We start from the raw sequence: 26484 nt of genomic DNA, 5'->3' as shown, positions 1-26484 counted from the left end.
CAGTATAAAGCGTCATACGACATTTGGTTAAAATACATGTACATTTATTCACATTAAAGTCTTCTTGTCGAAACCAACTTGGTGATCAGTTTAGGCAAGTTATATATATATATATATATATATATATATATATATATATATATATATATATATATATATATATATATATATATATATATATATATTGGGGCATACGTATTTGATTCAGCTTTATGCAAAGAGTCTGACTGTCAGAAAAGATATATATGTCAGGATTTTAAAACTCCAAATATGTAAACTCTTCATTGCTAACAATACTAATTTTGAAATAATGTATCAACATCTGTTATAGAAACGATGATGCACAACAGTAGATTTGGATATGACACCAGAATTCGACACTAACCTTTATTCAAACATAAACACACCCTCTTAAGTGTCTATACAATGACCGGAAACGGAGTTTCTTCCAGAAGCCATGGCTTTCGCCCACAAGGATAAATGATAAACTGGTTATAATCTTTAATAAATATTAAACATATTGAACTTAGAACAAATTGATCATTTATCTCTTTGTTTTAATTGGTTTTTTAAAAATATATAAACATTGTTCTCAAATAGCATAAGCTGGAACGTGGCAGTACCGTTTTCTTAGTAAGCCTGCATAGGTAAACTTTACTGAAAACTGATATACCATCAGTTCCCAGCATATAGGTCAATAATGATGAAAGCTACCTACCATAGAGCTCATCTTTGTTCCAATAACCTTTACAGTTTTTGGACTATTAAATTAAGGTTAGGAATTTTGTGTCGGAGTTTAAATAAGTGTTCCGTATCCAGCAAAATCGTAATATATCTGTCAGCGCTGTGCTGAAGGATACCCCCTAAAAGAACCAATATTGTATGTATTAAACATTGTTAAACTAGCCTTTCGTTCGCAATTCCGTCTATAAAATAAAAACAAAATATATTTCTTGACGACTAAATTGGTTGAATAACGCCTTTTATCAAAACAGGTCCATTTTTGAATTCCCTTAAAAGAGGCCAAACACAGAAATCTACGACTGAACCAGTTTTCGAGTAAACTCTGAAATATTCATCATCAAAAGAAAGCCCGCGTTCTGCCGGTTCCAAAAACATTGGAGGATCTTGAGCACACATTAGCCATATCAGTTCTATACACTTTTGCGCATATCCCGCTGTGAGGGATTTCTCCGCTTTGAAACCAGGAGGAAGCACTTCCGGTAGCTGCTTGGTCATGAACCACTGAAATCGAAAGAGTAAGGGATACATTGTTATAAAAATGCTTTATGCAAATAATCTTTGTTTTGTTTAATTATTAATCGTACGTACTATTTTGAAGGGAGTTTTTTAACGTTAAGTTCATATTGTAATTCAATTTAAAAGTGATAAACATCAGCGTTAAATTTGCACTTATTTCCCGCCATTATTCAAATTCCATGATATTTTCTTCCTCTTAGTCTAATTTAATTGTTATAAACATTATTAAATTCCAGGTCGTGAATTTATTGGAATTTTAAAAATCAGTAATGATTCCTATTACTTTTAAAGTAACTGGATTTAAATCTGTTTTAATTGACTGTGAACATGCTTGAAAGTAAATTACTTTGATTAAAAAAAGTTATGCCAAATTATCAAGAGTATAATTTCACATAAGAAGACGAGAATAATACAATGTGTCACCACTGTCCTCAGTGAGAAATAGGATTATCGATGTAACATTTTTTCTATATTGCTAAAAATATTATTTCGATATCTTTTGGAACAGCGTGCTGAAGCGTTTATGTTTACAGCAATTATATCTTGCTTTTATTATAATTTATTATTGTCGCTGTTTTTCTCAGCTTTTTCATCATTATGATAATCATGATGATCATCGTCATCATTATCACCGGCTCACCTTGACAATATTTGGCAAAGACGCGTGCGCCGTTTCTCTTCTTAGCTGTATTAGATGCGGTCTCCCTCTGTCCCGGACCACAGTCGATGCACTGTTTTTCTGATATTCGCCAATATTCTAAAACGTAAGATGGGTATGACGCCAATCTGCACATTCCATTAAAAGAACACGTATTTTCCGCCATTTAAAACTAAATTTAGCCAATGCTTGAATGCTATAATTGCAGCGCTTTGGACCTTTGTGCAAACAATGTTTCATTATCCCGAAACACTACGTTCCCGTTGTATTTCCATTGCATTGTTATAAACATTATTAAATTCCAGGTCGTGAATTTATTGGAATTTTAAAAATCAGTAATGATTCCTATACATACATACATAGTGTACATTCATACTTAAAAAATATGTATTAAGAACAGGAATCTTTTTCACGCTTGATCATTTATAACGTTGTATTGTATTCTAAGTCAATGTTTGTTTCTCTCGACATTAATGTAAATTTGACGTCAATTTAAATTTGTTTTGAAACCCTTTCTCTGATAGTTTTATGTTACTCTTATGCTGTTTTTTAATTCCCTTTCTTGTGTGTTATTATTTCGTCCTCTTATTTGAAAATGATGAGAAAACCGTTGGTTCTATATATATATATATATATATATATATATATATATATATATATATATATATATATATATATATATATATATATATATATATATATATATAATTGTCAAATAATTTGTGTGACATTTTTACCTCTGCACTGTGATAATTTTTGTCTGGGGACACAATGACGACAGTTACCACTTTTGCCAAGTCAGCGAGTTGTTTTTCTGCGGTTCTTGTACAGTAATCATAGGCAAACTGAAATAAAGATTGGATCTAATTTATCCATCATAAACAAATACAGATCTAATTTATACCAGCATATACAAACAGAGATCTAATTTGCACCTTCATATACAAATAGAGATATAATTTATACCATCATATACAAATAGAGATCTAATTTATACCATCATATAAAAATTGGGATCTAATTTATACTATCATGTACAAGTAGAGATCTAATTTATACCTTCGTATACAAATAGAGATCTAATTTATACCATCATATACAAATAGGGATCTAATTTGCAGCATCATATACAAATAGGGATATGTGTGTATGTGTGTGTGTGTGTGATTTATAAACAAGGCAGAAATTAAACAAATTACAACCACATAAAAAACCAACAAGACACGGGAATCGAAAGCAACTAGAAGCAGTGAATATATTATACAATATCTAATTTAGCTTTAAATCTATTTTAATTTTTAATGATAAATTTAGACAGTTCAATATAATCACTAAGTTACGTCAATCTACGAAAATTAATGCTTGCGTCTTTGCCACACCCATAAAGGTGAAAAATGTTTAGATCCCTGTAAAGATCGTCAATAAGAAAAACATACCATTATGATCTTAAACAAATAATATATAGCTTCCCTCTCGCCAAGGAGGACGCTAAGTTCACCTAGGGCAAACAACCATTCTTTTTCGAACAATTCCTGGAATTTGTCAGCAATTCGACTGGGCGTGATCAGCTCGTTGTTTCCCCAGTAACTCGATAAACCTTCATAAAATCTGCAAAATGTAACACCGTTGACTTGATGTGTGAATAAATTCAATGCATTATTTCAGCAGAATTGCTATTGTGTAATCAAGGAAGATGTGCCACTATTAGTCTACCCTCACGGTACGAATTGACCGAAATGACCTTGTCTCGATTTATATCATTTTCAATAATGCGATAAATTAGTTTAATGTAAGCATTTTTATTGCAATGATTACAAGTAAAGACACAGGGACTAAAGGCTATAAATATGTTTGTTTTTTTTCTTCTTCAACTTACAACTTCCTCTACATTATAAACATAATTATCGAGCATACAGGCAAGAGTTCAGGAAAAGACAATACAGGTGATGTACGTACATATAACGATACTAGAGGGATAAAAAAGGATAAATGCGGATGGATAGTGCTTGTTGTGGTTAGGTACGTAAAATTTTAACTGTAGTCATAATGGAACAAAAGGTATTAATATGTATCTGGATCTTTGTATTTTAATAATACATTTCAGCATTTCCTTTTGTAACAAAATCTTTGTTTCTAATGTGTAAAGTTCGTTGCCAAAATGCATATCAGTATCAATATTAATATTCATTAATTATAATCTGTGATAGGCGTATTTCTTGCGTTATTAAATAGCCTACATTCAAAAAGAAAATGATGATCGGTTTCTATTGGAAATCCACAGAAACAGGAAGGATTGGCGGTAAGATTACGCCTACATAAATAAATCTTAATTCAGCGAAACTGAATTTTTCTTAACCGGTATAATAGCACCGAAGGTTTACAATTGCCAAATACTAATAGCTTGGGACAGAAGTTTAAGGCTGGATCATTTCCTTTATGAAGGTTAGTGTAGATTAACAGTTTCTTGTGGATCGTGGTAGACCTTTCCATGAGTCAATGAGAGCAGATATTTAAGATTTTTTAACAAAGGGGTTCTAAATTGATATCAAATAATATTGTTCAAGTTTCGCAGATTATGAGGCACTGTGACTCGTGAATAAGGTGGGAGTAAATCGGTTATGTAATCCGGACCCTGATTGTTGACAATTGTATTCAAACTGCAGATAATATGCATATATATATGGGTATGTGTTAGTTGGTTAGTTGAATGGTTGGTTGATTGTGGATTTTACGATGCATCAGCACTGTCAGACTATATATCGCCACAAACATGATTATGTCATATAAAGGTATTTTTCAGTAATCGTTCTTACCAACGAGCAATGTAATTGTACATAGAGAACGACGATTTGGAGAGGATAATACATAAAGGTTCCTGATGAACGGGTTTCGTAAGTAGTGTGTATTTAGGTAATTTGATAATAGATTGATTAACAGTACACATGCTGTTAAAATGCTCAAAGGAAATAATCTGGCAGACCGGATACTTGTTAGGACAAATGTTCCCTTCCTTCAAGAACGTAAAATGCAAGATACATTTACCTTATCATAAAGCCCCTTCATGTTCTGAACTTTGTAGTAACGATTGCGTGTAGGTTGTGGTTCGATGAAATCTATAATAAAGCGCTTCACGCGGTTCGTTGCAATTAACGCACTCAGGTAGGTCTTTGCACTTTAACATGTAGGAATGAATTTTATACGTATGACCAATTACGACCACGTCCCAATGAATGTTTCTGTGGGATGGAGGCCATTCGCCTAAGGTAGGTTTGATCACATTGGGCTTGTTATTGCCAGCATCATTCCGTGATGCCTGCCACACTCTTAGAACGGATTTTTATTATACCGGGTTTAAAATTAGTGTATTGTATTTTAACATAGATGGTTGTAGATATAGGGCCATGTTATCAGCGCGGTGTGTTTTTTCATTACCTTTAATACCGTCATGGCTGGGTAACTAACATTATACTATATATTGTCAGAGGTACACAGCTCAGTATGATTGATGAGAATATTGGTCAATAACAGTTTTCCCAACTACTGATAGTGAATCGGAGAAGATGATAGAGTTTAAAGAATGTTTGGTTTCGATATATTTCTGGATAATACTGTTTCAGGCTAAAAACATCCATGAAACATCTGACAAGCGAAATTTTGTTGTCTGAGTTTGACTAATGAAGGTTGCACCAGCCTTTTCGCCATTCTTTGAGCCGTGAGTGTAAATTGTTGTGTAGTTCTTAAATTTGGAACTGAAGTTCCTTATGAGGGTTATGAAAAATGGAAGGATTTGTCTCGGATTGTTTCATTCATGCAGTGTAAAATGTGCGTTATGTTGTTTTAGAAGACAGAGAAGTGTTAAAGAAACCAACGACTATTTGATTTATGAAAGGACAAGATATTGTCAGGACTCGGAGATATTCCAATGTCAAAGGTACGAATGACGTTAAGTTTATTTTGTTATAAAATTTTGTATTTTGGTTTGAAAACAGACACAAAGCAGGGTTTAAATGGTTGGATCTATCTTTTATGGTATATTGTAAAAATAATATTTATCTGTGATGCGATAGATGTGGCTCATTCCTTTAGGTCAAAAGGCTTTCCCACGGGATGTCCTAAACGCTCCCAAAGTGAGTCGTATTGCTTGATGGTGAATAGGGTTAAGCATATTTGAATATGACTTTCTGGTTGAACCAAAACCAACACAGCATTAGTCCAGTTTGGATCTAATAAAGGTTCTATATATATATTAAGAACAACTTTTCTATCATCATCCCAGTCAATGTGCGCTACTACTTCGAGTACATCAAGGCCTTGAATCAGTTAGCTATCCATTATTTTTGCGTGTGGAATGAAGGTCACTTTTCCGTCGAAGTAAATACCTAAGCACTTTGCTTCCTAAACAACCAGTAAAGGTATTCCGTCCAGCGTGAGTTTAGGATCATCATGTTGTTTTCGTAGCTGACAGAAATGCATGCATACTGTTTTTGATTTTGAGAATTTGAAACCATTGGCACTAGCTCAGTTTTGAATCTAGTTTATATTTTGTTACACTTGTCTTTCAATTGTATGTGTGTGTTTAGAGCTCTAAGATATCAGGAAATTATCAACATACAGGGGTCAATCCACAAACGGAGACATGTACTTGGTAGTGTTATTAACTCGATCTTAAAAAAGCGCACCCATAAAGATGGTGGAGTTCACTCGTACAATGAAATCCTTATCTGAAAGGAAATTCTATACCAAAGTTGATACAAGGCCATTTAGACCCAGATCATGCAGGTCGTTTATTATTCCGTACCTAAATGTTGTATCATAAAACATTTACAATTCGAAGAAAACAACTATTAAATGCTCTTTCTTAATAAAAGCATGGCGAATGAACGTTTAAAGTCTAAACAAATGATCGTTTGTACCACAACTATGTTGGAAGCCACTTTTGGAAAGGAGATATTATTAGATTAGTACTCTCCAAAATACCAAACAAGCCTTGTATTGCGAATCAAATCCCAGTTAATCACAAAATTAATAAAATAGTCTTTATGAATAAAGTTCTGAGTAAACTTTAGTGGCATTCAAAATAATGTCCAGCGTTGAAGGTGCTGATGTGCCTGTAGTGGCCGGAGGTCTCTAAGGTACCAATGGGTCGAAATGAAATGATGTGCCAACAGTCTTTGGTTGAATCACTGTAATATAATCCAAGGTTTCCTTGTTTAAATTACTTTAAATCCCAAGTAATGTCCCTATCCAAGAATATGATAGATCACTTTGTGTTTCCACAAAAGGATATTTTGAATTAAATAATTTTACCCATATCAAATACTGTACTGAACACAACAATAATAAATATTCTGCAAGATCTTAAAACAATAATAGATAATTTCTACATGAACAAGATTATAAAAGCCATCTAGTTGGCCTAGGAATATTATGTAACTAAAATGATAATATTGAATGTGGTATAAATCACGCTGGCCATGTATTTTTACAGGGGAATTTCACTAACCTAAACCAATACACAAATAAATATATATACTGCCATTGATATTGATCATAATATTCAACCCACAATCATAGACAAAATATTAGCTACGTATTAAATTAAAACAGTCAATGATTCTGGACAGGTTGAAGATGAACTTGATTTTGACAAGGTCAGAAAAGAACAAAAAACAATTTTAAATAGCCCAAAACACATAATAAAAGAATGAAAGAAAATCTAAGAAACAATGCAAATTCAATATACCTACCTACCTAAATAACTAACTAACTAACTATATATATATATATATATATATATATATATATATATATATATATATATATATATATATATATATATATATATATATATATACGACTTTTCTTTGATTCAGACGATATGCGATAAACTTGGCATTTGACAGATGGCAGTACGCATTATATCGCCTTCGACCGATGGCAAAGAGGTGATATGCAGCATTCGGCCAAATCGTTGGTAACGACTTGATATAATTCGATGCATTTCATTAGTATGTTGCGTTCGAATGAACACATTGCATATAGTGTCAGTCGAATTCCATCTTTTTATCGTCTCAGTCCAGTGCAAAAGACGCAATTTGGAAATTGGTATTTATCGAGAGAGAGAGAGAGCAGTTTTTTTCTACCTGGATGATAAAACTATATCTGTATCGGGATCATTCCTGAGCAATGAGCGTCTGTGTGACCTAGGTGAGGAGGGGTTTGATTCATATTCCCTTGACTGTCCGACCCGTCGTGGTGTCCAAGCTGACAAAAGGTCTGTTTCGTAACTGTCTTTAATCCTATATCTTGGTGACATCGTGCCAGAAGTGGTGTTTCTCTGAAGATAGGGGGAAGATTGCAGTAGGAAAATAGTGCTTTAAAACAGGTTTCAGGTTTCTTTCTGATTGCTACGACAGTCATATATAAGCCTTTAAGGCCGAAATAACGCTCTTGGACTAAATCGAACTGCGGACAGAACATTATAGACGACTTTATATATATATATATATATATATATATATATATATATATATATATATATATATATATATATATATATATATATAATTACAATGTGTGCTTAATATTTTTTCATTCAAAACCTGATGTAAACATTTATAAATTTAAATGATCCGTTAAAAATGTATGCCTTTAAATTCGTAATTAAATTGTCAAGCAGATGTAAGTTAAAAAGGTTGAATAAATACTGGTAAAATAACAAATCTTTTATATGAGATATTTCAATGTCCAGCTATGATAGTAATCGACATTCACAAGTGTCAACAGGGGCTCCCGAGTGACCGAGTGGTCTAAACCGCTCAACATTACGGATCACTGCTCTCACCCCTGTCTGCGTGAGTTCGAGTTTCGGGCTATTGTAGATACCTGAGAAAGCTTGCGAGAAGCTTCTTTTGGGTCGGTGGTACTTTCCGAGATTTTCCCGGGTTCTTCCTCCACCATTTATACTGGCCGCCATGTATAGTCCTATTTTGCACCGAAAAATAACGTTAAGTCCCGCAACAATCACAACAACAACCAGCGTCAGCATAAATAATGAGCACCGCCATTACTCTGTATACACATGACTTAGCGTTCAGATGAAGTGGGGACATCTTTTGTTACGACTGTGTGCATATCTGCAAAGACGCAAACTGTAGCCATTGATGAAATTTTCTCCGAACAGTCCATTTCTACCGTTTCCTTTGCAAAAAACTTAAACTTTTTCTGAAAATATTATTATGTGTACAAAAGTTTACTTTTGTCTAGTTGCCTGTGCAATGTCATTTTATTGTTTCGTGGGAAAATAGATCCAACTTGCATTTTAGACCCATTATATATATATATATATATATATATATATATATATATATATATATATATATATATATATATATATATATAATACGAACAAATTCTGCAATTTTTCGTTCATCGTTGTACTTAGCATGGTTAATGCCTTATATTAACTAGTTCATTGATGAACAGAATGGTTGTTTTATTGATAAGTAGATATAAATCGAGTTAACCGATTATCTTACCTGTGATGTTTCCAGAAGGTGCAGCATCGTGTCATATTCCTGAATTGCAGCATGGTATACTTTATCTGTCACGGTCCACATTCCGTTCCGACAGTAATCAATCAGAGAGAAAAGGTTGTCAAAATGTGCAGTCTTTCGAACGACAGTAGGAAGTGCCGTAACGTTGGACTGGTATTCATTTTCAACCTCTTGTACAAAGCGTGGCTTGATTTTGTCGTATTGGGAAGTTTCCACATAATCAAATAAAGTCTGTATTTTGCTCATGTTCTTAATAGATATAAATATACCTCATTTAGCATGGGTAGGGTTATTATTAGCTATACTTGGAACACTGTAATATATAAATATAGTTAAATTGTTATGGTAATTAATATAGAACGAGCCAGCAAGCAATTTATTCAGCTATCATATATGTCAAGTGATTAATACATATACACATTGGGCATGAAGCGGATATAAATAATAGAATATGATTACCATCACTGAAAGCTGTTAGAGATTGATCTTAACGCATTTGTGTTTCAAATTCAATCCGGATAGAATAACTTAAAATTCATCGTTCACCTTAAACACTGCGCTAAGTTTTACTGAGATATACATCTTCTTAAAAATCTTGTAAAACATCTTAAAAATCTGCAATTAAATTGAAGTTCAATACAGTCATATACATATATTCGTCTACCGATTCTCTGTTGCATTCAAGGTTTTCTTTTAAATGTTGCGAACAAAAATCACCAAAAACAATGACGCTACATTACGTAGCAACTAACAAAGATGAATGTTTTTGGAGATACAAGAGAAATTTTGTCATAAAGCTGTCAATTGGTTCTTTTCTCAACAGCAAGATAACTATAAATGATTCGTTATGTCAACTAAGGTACTCCCAGATCTTGCTACGACAGACATTTTAAATTCAAATTAAATTAAAATTTACTAGCATGTACAGAAATCTGCGCGTCACTTTCAACCGATTGTTTACTTGTCGCATAACTGGAATAGACCAAGCAGAATCACACGGTATGGACTATTACTGTTTTATTTTAAGAGCGTACACGAATGGCAACAACCAATACATCGGTACAAGTCTTTACATAAATAATGCTGGAAACTGTGTACTGCAACATCGCTAAAAAGCAAACCTTTAGTACACCTCAAAATGTCTTCGTGTTTTACATACAATAAAACCGGTTTTATATAAATAGTTCGTCTTTCTTTACGAAACAGAAGAATGAATATTGTGACCGTGAACCTGATATAGGATAAATGCATTTATGATTATTTACTGCTTACGCGCGAGCGTTTCATGACCATGGTACCTTTAAGCTTCTTATCCATAAAGAAAACAAGAACAACTACGTATAGAAAAGGTATATATTTCGTACATACAAAGCAGAGGCGTAGCTACCATATGCCAAGTCTATGCAAAGCATGTGGGCCCACAAATTATTTTTTATACTATAGATTAGGCAGGGGACCATCGGTAAGCTTTATATAGCGGCTCGCACAGGAACCCAAATATCCTAGCTACGCCACTGATATCAATACGATAATATTTTATTAATTCTAAAACATTTCACACAACAAGGCTAACCTTGAGGCTCAACAGACAGTATGAAATATGAATCTGACAATATGGACGAGATTTATGCATGCATCCAGAAATAGATGGATAATGGATAAATGCATAGGCAAATGGTTGATTGTGATTGTATGTCTGTCTGTATGCGTGTATGTTGGTAGATAGATAGGTTGGATGACAATTAGGTCGGCAGGTAAATATATTAGTATATATATGTGGAAGACATATAGTTGGGTTAGGTCAACATGTAGACAAATAGGCACTACAGTGTGGTTGTGGGTTTTCTAATTTCTCTTCTCTGATAACCAACACCTGCCAATCTAAGAAATTATATCAGCTGTGTAAATTTGATGTGTACCTTAGTCATTGCCACAAGCAAAATAGTTTCAGAAATATGTGTAATTTGAAACAGTTTCCCTTCCACATTATAATGTATATATCTTAGTGTACATTTCATTAAATTGTACTTATGTATCCCTCATAACAACTTTTGAGACAACATAGGCATAAAGTCACGAGGTATCAAAGCTGCTTCTTACCTGCAACTGTATACGCGGTTCAGCGTCCATTTATGTTGAAGTTAATTTGTGAGAATCTGTCCGTCTGTCCTAAACTGGTTTCTTAATTAACACACTTTTTGGACTAATTCCAATGCGAAGTTTGCTGAGTACTTCATATATGCTATACAACTTTCAGTCTTCTCAGATCTGAGCCATATGATTTCATTCTGTCTTTAAACACAATAACAACGTAGAGGTCTCCAGAGGGATAATTTCTTAATCATATGCCCCTCAATCGTATCAATTGACACAGAAGTTTTCTGATTCAGCACAATTACCCAAACTGATCCTCTCGCAGTCCTAGCGATTAAGTGTTGAAGGTAATATATCACTCATTGTTCGAAGATCGGGGCCAAGTGGATTTGTCAATAGCAAGTGTGTATTCTATTTGATTTTCAAGTGTGTTTAAGTTTTGTTTAAACCCATTGAAAGGTCTTGTCTATATGGGTAGGTCTCGCCAAGTTATGGGATTTCACCCGCATTCTGCACTACCGGTAATGTGCATAGCATAGCATCCAGGTGAAAATTAACCGGTAAATACTCATGAAACGTTCGACAGCTGCAGTTATCATTCATCCAAACAGACATTTAATCGGTCTCGAGATGTGAAATTGGCATGTTTATTTAATCGAAACGAATAATGTTTACTTAATCGCTTTATGTGGCAAGGAGAGAAAATATACTGTCATATAGATACCCTTAAACGTATCACTAGAATTTGTCATGAACATGGTTTGAGTGTAAAATATGAGAAAAATAGGTTTTGGGGTTGATTATATATGTCTGCCCTTCTATCTGACCATATATAACCACACAAACAACTCATTCATATATATCTAATATGTATGTACTGTGCGAAAGTTTGCATGTATAATGTATGAGGAGGATAAATTTAAAGAATGGCGTGATAATAAAAAATGGACCAGGAACATATGCAACATTTACAGCAAAATTAACATATATTAAATACATGTTTGGTAATGTTTGCAAGCAGGTATTCTTGTTAATATATGCATCATCTGTTGCAAAAAAAACAAATAAAAACATAATTTGTTTGCGTTTCTGCAGTAATGTTATTTCAAAATAAATATACTCATATGTGCGAAAGCTTGTTCCAAGTATTTGTTCTTCAGAAACACGAAAATACCCATAGATTGACTTTTATGAAAACACTTGTGTTTAGTTACTAGTATGTATGTATGTATGTATGCATGCATGTATGCCTGTGTGTGTGTGTGTGTGTGTGTGTGCGTGTGTGTGTGTCCCACCGACCATCATTCCAAAACGACTCTGCATTTGTATGTTTATATATCTGTTAGACTCTCTCTCTCTCTCTCTCTCTCTCTCTCTGCATTCCTTTAGATGTTGTAAATAGCATGAGTATACAAAGTGCAATTTCGCAGTCATTGACATAAATTTAACAAAAATAATGATAGCAATGATCTCACTTTTATTGATTTCATTATAAAGAAAATTTATATTATTAAAAAGTTGCCTTCAGCGAGAAACATGATTTTCTCGAGTAATCTAGCTGTAGATTTTCATCACAACCAGAGTACCAAAGTAAATTCTCGATGTCTAATCACAATGCAACGAGTTTTGTCGGGAAGCTGTCCACTTTACGGAAGCAATCTTCCGATGTAGATATGTTTTCTTACAGGGATTCGTAGAACTCTTTTGGGTTTTGTATGACCCGGGTGCTGCAGTCGATGGTGATGTTAGATCCGAGGTCGGTATTGGTATACTCGCTGTGAGGGACAGAAGTTTGGGGACCAGCGGGTCTGTAAGGAATAAGCATGCTTTCGAGAAATCCTTCGGCATACTGTGGGGCTGGTGGAATTTTGACCATTTTACGAGATTTGCGGAAACACAAATGAATCGTCATCGTCAAATGGACTCCACGAGATACGCTGTAGTCGTTTCTGAATCAATGTTATCCAACATCACTATATGAATGGAATCAAAATTAAATATCTCTATATAACTGAAAATCTATAATGCATATATCTTACTTGTGGATGCAATAAACGTTATTCATAAGTGTGTATAAAGACTACACTATGATCACCCTTTGTGATATAATGGTACACTGTTCATTTTGTTATATAAATCATATAAACCTTGGTGATAGAATCACGCATTGTTCATATTTGTGTATTTAACTATACATTGATCATTTCTGGTGATTGATCCATATATGAATCATATTTGTATTAGTTCATTTATTTATTCTCTTTTGATCACTCTTAGAAGCTACATGTTATATGATTAGTTCCATTTAGAAACGATATCACCTTTTTATATCCGTTGCTGAACTCTGTGCGCATCATTTTATTAAAAACATGTTTGGAATTTAAGCGCACGTGTATGGTGTCAGATTCATTTGGTGTCCTGGAAGTGGGATTAACAACTAAAGTTAATCCAGTGAGATGAATCCACAATCCTACCATTTACTATGGGAAAGAGCCAATCGTAGCAAAAGTTACAATACTGAAGTAGATGGGGAAGTAATGGTGCATGCTTAAGACGTGCATTCTGATCTAATGTCAACGAAATATGTTGATAACATAGAATATGATATTGGCTTTTATTTTAAGAACCTTGGAAACATCGATTTTCTGCTGGACATATTAGGCGAGGTGCACACAAGTGAAATAGGGAACAAATTGTGGCTTCGCAAGATAAGTCTGTTTAGAAAAGCAAGTTCACAGCTCCCAATCGGCAGCTCCTTAGAATCTGTGAAGAACTAGCCACAATGAACAGCTGTATTTGGACGGAATTGTTTAGTACAAGTAATAAGATTGAAATTTTCTCTAAATTGTATTTAAAGTAATTTTTGATTAAATTATATTGAAAGTAATTTTCTATTAAAATATATTAAGATTAAATCCATTTATTTCGGTATTAAAATTATATATTATTTAATAAAGATTGCGCCCTTGTAAACAAAAGGCAAAACTCTCTATACATTTCCCTTGTATCATGAATCAGCAAAAACTGCACTCGCTAAGTTGTGTAAGTTACCGCATTGAGGATGCCTAAACTTCCTGACTAAGCTGTAAGCTCCACGCGCTGACGTGGTAGAATTGTCTACCTAATGACGTACATAGACGCAGACAGTAGTCTGTAAGAAACTATGAAGCCTCACTTTGAGATTCTGGCGAACCACAAAATCTAGACGTTTAACCATATTTAGCTTCGTTCTAAGAAACTGATATAAAAAGCGTCAATCCGCGGACGCACCAGTTCTTTCGTCAGAAACTCAAAGAGCTTTGTGTCGTTACAGCATCCCGAAGTACCTCCGCTAGCCAAATTCCCCAAGGTGTAGCCTTATTTACACCGTTATGAGTGGCACCCTCTTTCAAGAGAGCCCGGAACTCTTTCTTCTCTCTCTCTCTCTCTCTCTCTCTCTCTCTCTCTCTCTCTCTGCATGGGCAAAGACATTTCTTAACTGATGAAGAATCTTTTCTCGTAAAAGCTGGTGGAAATCCTTTTCTCATAACAGCTGTATTCAAATTCAAATGGCGGATTATCAGCGTAGATTAAATCCGTCAATAACACCGCGGTAATAAACAACAGATCCGAGATGAATAACATAAATGTAAAGGAAACTGAAAATGAAGATTTTAAGTTCAGTCAGCGAGAAGTAAGTCAGGAAAGGTAGCAGTATAAGAGTCAGAGTAGATACTTTAGAAAAGATGAGGATGATGCAGATAATTAAAGTCACAGTTTAGAAAGTACTGTGGCAAGAAGAGTGTAGTCACATAAGATTAATGGAGCAAATCTGCCAGCCTTTTCACGGAAGGGGTCTTGTAAGGTACACCATAATTATTTTAAGGAAACTGCAGAATGAAAAAGATGGAATGATGATGCGAAATTTTATTAAATGCTTTTAAGATTGCAGATCAACGCAGGCAAGATTGTATTTCGATAATAATCATAACCTGCATGATCCAATCGTTTGATGGTGATTACAGAATTTTAAGCTCAGTATCAAATTTCGGAAATCAAGAACACATGCGTGCAGCTTCGGCACAGAAATCAAGGATCATGTGAGAAGCTATGAATGAATATGCAGTTTAACTAAAATGCCTTTACAGACAGGAATATGCAAATTGCAGAGGAAAGACAGCGCAAGAATAAGGTTTCTCGATGGGTTACAGGCTGGAAACGTACGACTAAAAGTGGAGTTTTTCAAGGAACCTGAAACTATTGAGCACATTTTGACGTTCCGGTCAAGGTATATTTTGACTGTAAGTCCTAATGGAGAGTTATAAATTAACACACCCAAAGTTGTACTTTGCTGGAAATGTCAGACCTGGGTTTCGTTCTCCGGTCCAAAGTTTTAACACCTCAACTCTTTTGTTTCTCCCAGGCGGATTTTAGTTGAATACCTTGTGTAAGTAAAGTACGATCTCAGATAAGCAAAACAACAAACGAATATTAGTTTTAAAGTAGCGTCGATGTCATAAGTTTCACGTATCTTTTTATCTCTTATAGCAACCTTATGTTGGTAAAAACATCAACTTTCGCGGTGTCATGTTTTGCGTTTGCAAATATTCAAATACAAGTATAGAGCTGAAAGGCTTTTGAAGTTATCAAACTTGACACCTGCATCTACGAAATCAATTTTTGCAGTACGTAATATATGATGGCAATTTAAGTAATTCTCTTAGCACAAAATCGATTTAAATTTAACTACAAATTTAGATCTGAAATAACGCACTCTTTCCTCTTAAAACAAAACTAACAGTGAAAGATAGCATCAATTCAATATCGTACTTACCATTGCCGACATATTGTGCTGGATGGTAGCATGGTTGCGCTTTGTCGTCAACTTCTGTGTACACAATCTAGCATGTAAGCATGCATTCTAGGTCACCTAATTAACGTTTAATTATTTCCGGGCACTACCCATCAATATCGTGCGTGAGTTTCAAGATGGAGGTAGTAGCTTCATTGCAATACATGCAAACTTTCTGAGCGCTCTTATTTCATAATCAGAAACTGTATGTACCACATATTAACCAAAATTTGCCTATTATATTGTTTTCAGTTAGTTACTTTATACAAATATCCCAATATTCTTGAGGGTCGGTGGTTCTTTCTGGGGATTTCCCAGGTTCTTCCTCCACCATTAATACTGGCCGCCATGTATAGCCTATCATGTGCTGAAAAATGGCGTTAAACCCTACAACAACAACAACAAATATCCCAATACGGTCGTAAGAAAATTCGCTCTCAGCTGCAATCTATGCCTTTAATGTCAACATCATTTGTCTTGAATAACGAAGTAGCTTTTATTGCGTGGATAACGGAGTGTTGGTACGTATTTTATTTTGTATTTGGGTTATACCTCGCTCAATAGTATACCTGTTTACCACGGTACCGTGATACTTGGTCTCACTCAGGGTTATACCTCGCTCCATAGTGTACCTATTTACCGGGGCTACCGTAATATTTACAGCATGCGTGTGTTAGAAATCTGGACAAATGTCGTTTTATGTGAACGTTTTCATCCAGGCTGTTAAATTTGTATCATTGATATAATTGACCATAATAAATAGTTTTGAAGATGTTTAATTCAAATGATGTAATGTGGAGATACTATATTTGGTTACTATGTTGTGGTGACAGTCGTATTTTGGTCTGTTACTCGCAGGTTCAAGTGAAGTTCACACAGAACTAGGAGAAAGTCAGTTTTTAGCCAAAACATTGCCAGCATTTTGTTTTCCGTCATAACAGCGTCGGACCGAGCTGAAAATCACAGGTTATGCTTATGGGAAAAAGAAAATTTGAGTAGTTTTTGTTGTTGTAAACGTTGCCAAAAAGATACAATTTAAAGCAGAGTTTATAGTATGTTGATAGCAGGAAGCAGAGGAAGAATTTAAAACAGATTATGCAAAAAGTTGATAAAATGAAATTGTTTGAGAGATATATCGTACTATTGAGAAATATATATGATAAAACCAAATGGATTCGTAACAGGATGAAACATTAAGATTCACAATGATAATGAACTAGATATGGAAAAGGCTTTATTGACTATTGATAGGTAATCTGTAAAAGAGAAATAAACAAATCCCTTCGTATCTGACTTGTCAAATGTTGAACGTGAGATCACAAGATAAGGGTAGTTTGTCTTGAACACTTAGGATGAAATATAGGGAATACACTTGCTTCACCATTTTAAAAACCAGTTGAATCGTGTCTTGGTGTTTTATTGAATTTTATGAGTACATTCCCCCAGTAAAGGGAAATGTCTTAAATGGTGATCTGATTGAATAAAATTCTGCAATAAACACTCTGATTGGTAGCTTCAATTCTTACGATGCTGAAACACAATTTGTTTGATGGAATTGTTTCATAATAAATTCATTGGATTTTAGAGACCCATATTAGTCTTCCCTTAACTTCCCCAAAGTTAGTTTTTGAAGTCGTGTATAATTAGCCCAACTGTAATCACCCACACCGTTCAGCTAATAATTCACCTGTCTATCCATCCATCATGTCTTCCGTCTTGAACTAAAACGCATTGGATGTGTGCAATCCAGGATTCATCCGCATCGATTTTCATTTCATGCATGAGTTGCAGTGACTTAATTTTAGGGAAATGTAATTATGATTTAAATAGTGATTCCCAGTATTTATATATAACTTTCTGTGCGCGTCTGGATTCCAGACTCATCAGTTCGTCAATAAATATATTGTCAAATATATATTACCTATTGTTTGTTTGATGCTGTTATACAGTAAGATACGCTAAACACAATATGAATCAAATGCCTGCCGTTTTTCTTGCATAGATGAGTACCGTATCAAATCTTGTCTTCACGACAAAAACAGTCATAGTCTAATGTAATCTTCTTACACGTGAAGAGGTACTTCGGATCTATTTTGTCTGTACAACGCCTTTGGCCATCAGCGTTCCTGTCGCATGCAAATAGACTGCGGGCCAGATTGTCCTTCGCACAGTGTCGCCACTTTTCATGTGGAACGTGAAGCTGATTTTGTCTATTGTTGTGTCTGGTTCCGACCATTTTAGACAAATAGGTGGATCTGGTGATATCATCAACCATGTAAGCTTCAAAAGTTTCGAAGCGAATTTCTGTAATGCAGCACTAGATGTCACTTGCTGTATCGACTCTGACTTCCCTCTCAAGGATCATGCAACACAATAGAGCTGGAGAAAAAGACAGTAGTTTGCTGATACATAATGATTTGAGTGAGGTCAGTGCAAGTATGCATTAACCTAAGAATGATATAGATTTACTGAGACCCCTTGCAGAGGTATAGGTCATATTATAGGCTTGATTCTACTATATGACTTGATGTCAATAGAATTTGGACAATCGTGTTGAAATTTTAACTGAATGCACAGTACGGCAAATGTTTAACAAAATTAAACAGTTTTCATTCTTTCAGTATAAAGTAAATCTGAGGTAATACAATTTATAAAAATAACAACAAAAAAAAGGCAGGTGTTAAGAAGTATAGTTTAAACTGTAGTTTCTAATTCGAAAACTTTTATTTTAAACGAAATAGTCATATAAGCAAACTACAGACTGGTGTACAGAAAACAGAAATAAGTTAAATAAATGTAATAATACATTAAATAAATGTTTCGTCTCTAACTAGTCACGCTAGAGGTTTTAATCAAGTAGGGAGGCCCAAATCCTGTTCAGACCTGTTGTATTAACCTACCAATGTTAGACAGTGTGAATAAATTTATTTTCCGATACAGTACAGAACAGTGTCTTGACCAAACGGATAAAGGCATTTTTCTGCGTCATACATTAGAAATGTATTTCTACAGCCTTCCTCCACCTTGCTGAGCGCGCACATGGTCTTAAAACGCACTACACAAGGATTCACCTACCCCATGACACATGTGTAAACCTAAGGCGTAATAAGTATTATTTTCAAAGGCAAGAGGTCAAAGATGATGTTAAGTGGATGCAACAGACGATATACCCATTTGTCATTTTAAGTGCAAGAGATTAAATGTTTGTTGTAAAATGATATTATAATCCGAAAACAGTTTCTAAACAATAAATCTCAATTTTATTAACTTATTTTCTAAAGGTTTTATATCGATACCACCTAGTAAGGTAGGGGTCCGTAAATCATAACCTGATATCGTTATAACTGTGGTAATGCCACTCCATTAAGCCATGTTTAGACTATTCCATTCATTGGAACTGTCCGAAAAGGATGGAACCAAATAGAAAGAAAACGATTTAATCTCTGTTTTGTATCCAGGTGAAAATTTGTTATTATAATTTCATATATGTATGTGGGATTTCTAATATAAATTCATTGGATTTATGCATTTAGATGAATTAAATTTCCCCATGCCTAACAACTTGGTTTACAAACACTTCAACCCCTTCCACTGACTTTGCTCAAATCTTTTGGGGGAGATGAGCGCAAACTACGAGCATTTACATGGTGGTTCAGAGAGCTTGGTGATATGCGCCATTACTCGAGACATGGATTTGTTTTCTGTTAGGAACTAATAAAAACTCTCTGACATATCGGTTATATTTGTGTATTTCAATTTAAATTTCTTTTATATAATCGCGTACTCATATAAGCAACTTGGATCCAGGGATACGCCCTTTTTACTCCATCTGGAATATATGTTTTGATTAGTTATTATAACTGTATTGCTATATATTGCAATTATAAATGGAAATTCAATGAATTTATATATTAAGCTCAGCGTTAACGTTGGGATGATTAAAAGAGTTGTATACGGAACTATGGCAATACCTCGAATAAATCACTCGTAGACGATGTTGTCATAGATTTCTTAAACTTCTTTATTAGAATTCTGGCCTCCTTCTTTGCTTCCTTCCATGCATCTCATGGTGAACCGTCCTTCCTGACAGAAATCTTAAATGTATAATTTTAGACCATATTAAGTTCTTAATTCGCGAAGGATTCGAGTCCTAGGTTGAATTGATGGTTTATTTATCTTCAAACTACATCATTTTATTTAATATTTTCATTTGTTTTCAATGAACTCAGAAATAGAGGTAAATGTTAAAAAGGTCTTAAAAGTATAAAACTTTTAAATAATGCGCCAAGAGTTCATAAGATGCCATCAAAATGAATTTTCATGGAACTGCTGACAAGAAGCATTTATTTAAATGTTTCACGCGGTGACATATATTTAAAGGTGAGTATCATTTATTGGTGTATGTTCTGAAGCTTTCTTTTCTTTTTTGTTGACTCAGTATTTTCGGAAAAGAAGTCATTCATAATGCTCGTCATCTTCATTGCAGCAGTCGCAATGGATGGGACGCCAGGGTCATTTGTAAAAACGATAGTTCCTTCCAAACTTGATTAATATTGGTGAAATATGTTACAGACGATTTGTCTTTCGTCGTTTTTATTGGCTAGTTTCAACTATACAACAGTAATAGTCATTTGGGATGGATAGAATCCAGCATGTGTTTCACAACTTGGGTAGGCCCTTAAACAAGGAACAATGTCGCTCTACAATATGCCTTGCATATTTATCTCTTTATCTCTTAGCCTAGCCAGTGTAGAGAAGAAGAAGATGAAGAAGAAAGAATGTTTAATCGTAATAGGAAAGAAACGAAGGAACAAGTGAAAATTAGGTTAATAACTGATAAAGTAGAGTTTTAAATACAAATATAAGAACAGCATATGTTAACTAAATGACGGCCAATTGATGGAAATACGATAATCGAAAGATTTACCTCAGCAGTTATATACTTTCCTGCAGTGACAGGTACCTTACAAAAGAATAGAAAATTAATAAATTTTTGTACATTTTCAAAAATGGTATATATATATATATATATATATATATATATATATATATATATATATATATATATATATAAACAGCAACAACTCATTGCAAAGTAAAGGTAGAGTATTAATTGACACAGCACATTAAAGACATCATTAAATATTGGGACACAGCCAGATTAAACGGAAACCATATATCGTTTAAATAAAATCAACTGTCAAGTTTGAAACATTTTGCTGTATGTTCAAGATTTTTCAAAATGACAGTAGGCTTTGTAAATAAATACCTTATGGACTTATACTTATCTACATGCATATCAATACATACAATAAATAGGGAAGGACTCTAGAGAAATATCACCATCTTGGAGACAGAGGTAATATGACCAACAGATGAGGCCAGTAGTTCTTCACACCAAATAATCATTATTATAAGAGAGTTATTAATCTTCAGGAAAGGGGAACATCCTGAATGGTTCGTGCAGCTTGGTGGTTGTCAAGGCAAGTCATAACATAATATTCTTGTTCGTAAACGTTACTTTTATGAATATCTAGATTTCTTGAAACAATAACCCTCTTAATGTCGAGCATCATTTTTGTCTTTACAGAAGATAGTCGTAACTGACAAAGATGAAACAAAGATTTTTTCCCCGTCCCGTGGATGTTCATTGTTAAGGGTTAACACAACATTTGGCACTTACAGAGTTATGTTCGCCTATTTGGAAAACGGGATCGGTCATGACACTGAACATATCCTGCATGTGTTTCTCCAACTTTTTTGACTGCTGGTCAAAAAAGACTGTGCAGAAATGATAAATATCCTGCAAGAGACATAAAGGATATATATATATATATATATATATATATATATATATATATATATATATATATATATATATATAAAATAATAATAATAATAATAATAATAATAATCATGAGGACTTTGTATAGCGCCTAATCTTTAGAAGTTCTAAGCGCTTTGCAACATTAGACAACACCTATAAGATAAAAACATATAATGATATGATTGCAAAAACAAATGCCATGAAATTAGAAAACATTAAAAAAACATGCTGAGAATATTTAAGGTAGGAAACATTATTAGGTCTTTAAGTTTGTTCTTGCAGTCGAAATAAGTTAGTTTTGAGAGCACTCTTGAATGGGATCACTGTGTCTTTGTGTCTAGGTTTAGTGGGCAATTCATTCCACATTGCTGGGCCCTGGTATGCACCAGAACGCTGTCCATATGACTTTGTTTTCATAGTGGGAATAATGAATATACGATTGTCAGAAGAGGAGCGTAAGTATCTTGCTGGTGTGTACACATGGGTGAGGTCGGATATATATATATATATATATATATATATATATATATATATATATATATATATATATATATATATGTATATATATATGTTACTGCATTTGTATGGGAAAATATCAACGAGTTTTTCGAATGGAAATACTACACGACCTTGGGAGTGCAGTATATCCATCCGACAAAACGAGTTCATATTTTCCCATACAAATGCAGTAACCTTTTTATTATATGCTCATTTTTTATTCTGCCTAATGCTTAATTATATTAACAAATGACACTACAAAAAACAAAGTATCTGAATGTATGCCGTATTTCAAACTAAATACACAAGCGCAGATTCATCATTAAACAACAACAACATTATTACTGCGCACATAACTCCGCCCAGCGAAGTTTGAACTTAGCCGCGCACTCGACATAAATTTTGAAAGAAAATGCCGTGTCTAGTTAAAATTGAAATTTGGAGTCATATTGTGAATGAATGTGCATTGCAACAACTTTTTCCATTTGATCTGGAATGAATTGATTTTGGTATTTTTTCAATTCTGCGAAATTTCGTGATTAGGAACTGGATTTATATGTGACAATTCCACATGAAATACATCGGACTGAAGAAATCTGGAAATGTGTTTCTGTTTCTTTAAATAAATGTTTGAAATCATAATTTGGGAAAAATATGAACTCTTTTAATTGCAATTATCAAAAAGACGCTATGGAATTTAATGCTTTTTTCATTTTGAGTGCAGTAATGAGGATGTAATTGCACTTATATTTGAAATGTGTAATCAAGATTGAGAACCTATGACATGGTTCATGTAATTAGGATTTGCAGAACTAAGAAACTACATTTTGAGGAAATTGAGGATGTAAAACTGTAAGTATATTTTTTTGCCATTCTTATCACCAGCTAAAGCAGACAGTATATGCCTTGTCACTGGTATGTTATTTGTGAGCACCTTTTCTTGCATATGTTGTATAGCTAGCCTAAATCCGAAACATTGTATCAAAACAGTTCACGCGGAATGTGCCAAAGCAGCTGGTATGTGGCAGTCCACGAAACATCTGCTTTACTTCATTCAGAAACAAATTCAAACAACCACAACGTAAAGTGCTTCCTACGTGAGTGTACATGATTTGTTTACAAATCAAAAGTGCTGGCGTCTGCGTCCATTGTTTGTTTACAATAGAAAGTAGTTCCTTTATGCACGTGAATGCAATTTGTGTATTTGAACGCGAGTTCAGTATCGGGTAATATTGCAAGATGCTGACAATGTAAATTTAACGAAGAAAAAAATGAGCATATAATATATATATAAGATACACTAATACTGATTAATATACACAGTTTGAGTGTGATCCTGGCAATACTCATATTGCAGTGGAAACAATCTGGAAAGACGAGTCGTGGTGACGAAACATATTAATGATCGATGCATTTTATTGCAATTTAAGCCTTGACAAGATTGAAAAAAGCAGTCAATAAAACTGAAAGCGTAAGGAAGTCTAAATATTAAAAACAAACAAAATGATAAGTTGATCTACTGTTACAGAGTGTTCTAACTTTAGATTTAGGCCAAAACTCATCAAATGTTGACTGAAACATAACATTATTGAGCAGAGAGACCCAAATGAGAAAACAAAAATTCCATGATCGAAACGTTTTCAAAATGAAAGATACATTAATACTCAGTAATAGTTATTACACCGATTTATATACACAATGTTGAGTGTGATCGTGGCAATATTTATCTTCTCAGAGAAACAATCTCGAAAGACGAGTCAGTGGTGAAGGTACATATTAGAGATCCATGGTCGCTTCAAATGAACAACACCATCAGCATATACGTACAGTCTGACATTCTTGCTCGTAATTTCGAGTGATTAACTCACGCATTAGCAGGAAACTATAATTTCCACGACATTATGCCATACTTACTACCATATGTATGGCTCACGTAATTACTATATTTTCTCTGATATATTTGAAAGAGAGTCTATCGAATTGCAAGAATACTAGGCAAAGTTGCATATTAATGGTTCAATTTATAGTGTATCAGATAAAAGAAAAGAAACAATTATAGATGAATATTTACGTCATGTGAAATGTTGACCATTTATGTACATGTTCCTTTTGTCCAAAGACTCAACTACTTTTTCTGACAGGTTGAATTACCGTGCTGAATTATTCAACGTGACATCATCAACTTTTTCTTGTTAGCATACCTTAAGGAAGAAAACAAGATTTTCCAAAATTTGATCGTCATTTTTCAAGACTGCATCGTAATGCTGAAAGGCTTCAGTCCATTCCTCGTTGTGAACTTCCTTAAGTATTTCGGCAAGTTTCGTAGGCCGATATGGGTAACTGAGATCTGTTATATCCGAATTAGCGTCTGACATTTGGTTGCCAGCTATGGTGCTCAGTCTGAAAGAGAAATACGACTTGATCTTTGTGAATAATTACATTCATTTCTCGTGAAAAGTATTTACGCGGTACTGTTATCGATTTATCATTTATAACTGAAGAGGAAAAGGAGTTGTTGATGATGATAATCTGTAAGAAGAAATATCAGAAAAGATAAATTATCCAATAGAAGCAAGTTTTTACAATTAAATTCAATAGAGTTTAAGATCTCAAATGTTTCTGTAAGTATATATGACATATACTTTGTGACAGCTATAATCATATTAACCATATATTTTACACAGCTGTACGCATATTTAATATATAATTTTTAACAGCCGTAATCCAAGGTAATATAAATAATTTCAACAACTGTAAGCAAATGCAATATCCAATTAGTTGCCAGCTGTAAGTATATTTAAAAGATAATTTTGGACAGATGTAAAATATGCTTAACAGGTAATGGTCTTGGCAGGTGTTAGGATACACATAAATTTGGCTGTTGTGAGCATGTTAAATGGATACTAGTCTTGGCAGGTGTAAGGATAAAAAACAATTTGCTGTTGTGAGGGTGTTGATTAGATACTGATTTTGACAACTGCAAGCGTATTTAGGATGTTTTGCCAACTGTTAGTATACTTAAAGCATAATGTTTTGGCATCTATGTATATTTAGTCCATAATGTTTTTGGCAGCTGTAAACGTGTTCAACAGATAATACTTTGCAGCTGTAAGCATATTTAATAGATAATGTTTTGGCAGCTATAAGCATAATTAATACATAGTGGTCTCGCAGCTCTAAGTTTATTTAGAAGACAAAAAGATTGACAGCTGTAAGCATATTTCATAGATAATGTTTTGACAGCTCTAAGCATATTTAATAGAAATTGTTGCAGAGATAAGTAACCATATTAATAGATACTGTTTTGGCAGCTGTAAGCATACTTAATTGAAAATGTTTCCAGCCTCTGTAAGCATATTTAGTAGACAACGGTTTGGTAGCTATAAATATATTTAATACTTGATACTGTTTGAAAAACGAGTATGCAGTCTACTTAATGCACTCAACATTTACTTAGTAAACTTTCATCTTAAAGTCGCATTGCATGGTGAGAAAAAAGCATAACAAATATATATTTATTATATGCTTAAGTGTCGAATACATAGACTTAATGGCGAAATTATTTTCATATTTTTTTAATTCCTATATGTTCACATCTGAAAAGAATATCCTTATATTTTCATGTGAAAATATAAGATTCCCCATCATGACAGGCACCTCTTGATTGTGCGTGCCCACAAAAGTTGTACCTGCAACAATAAGAAACGAGTACTTTGTGAGCTAGGACAAATAAAGGGAAACTGCCTTACATTTTCGACAT

The 26484-nt window shown here is 33.9% G+C and overlaps 1 protein-coding gene and 1 long non-coding RNA gene across 2 annotated transcripts; both read right to left on the bottom strand.

The window, feature by feature from the left end:
- Window positions 1-373: 373 nt before the first annotated feature.
- On the bottom strand, window positions 374-26484 carry LOC149795273 (uncharacterized). The gene is made up of 10 exons (XM_089963771.1): window positions 26474-26484; window positions 24926-25124; window positions 22083-22202; window positions 21327-21362; window positions 9457-9744; window positions 8062-8255; window positions 3355-3526; window positions 2656-2763; window positions 1901-2017; window positions 374-1245 (listed from the first exon to the last, which is right to left on the bottom strand). The coding sequence occupies exons 1-10, from the start codon at window positions 26482-26484 to the stop codon at window positions 961-963; spliced, it is 1530 nt and encodes a 509-aa protein (XP_089819897.1). The 3' UTR covers window positions 374-960.
- Window positions 17621-21029, bottom strand: LOC149795274 (uncharacterized). The gene is made up of 2 exons (XR_016422300.1): window positions 20371-21029; window positions 17621-18778 (listed from the first exon to the last, which is right to left on the bottom strand). It is a non-coding gene; the product is annotated as an uncharacterized LOC149795274 (long non-coding RNA).

The sequence above is a fragment of the Sinohyriopsis cumingii genome, chromosome 7, assembly GCF_028554795.1.
Source record: "Sinohyriopsis cumingii isolate HCF-2022 chromosome 7, ASM2855479v2, whole genome shotgun sequence".
NCBI classification, from domain to species: domain Eukaryota; kingdom Metazoa; phylum Mollusca; class Bivalvia; order Unionida; family Unionidae; genus Sinohyriopsis; species Sinohyriopsis cumingii.
This window is presented reverse-complemented; position numbering and strand designations above follow the sequence as displayed.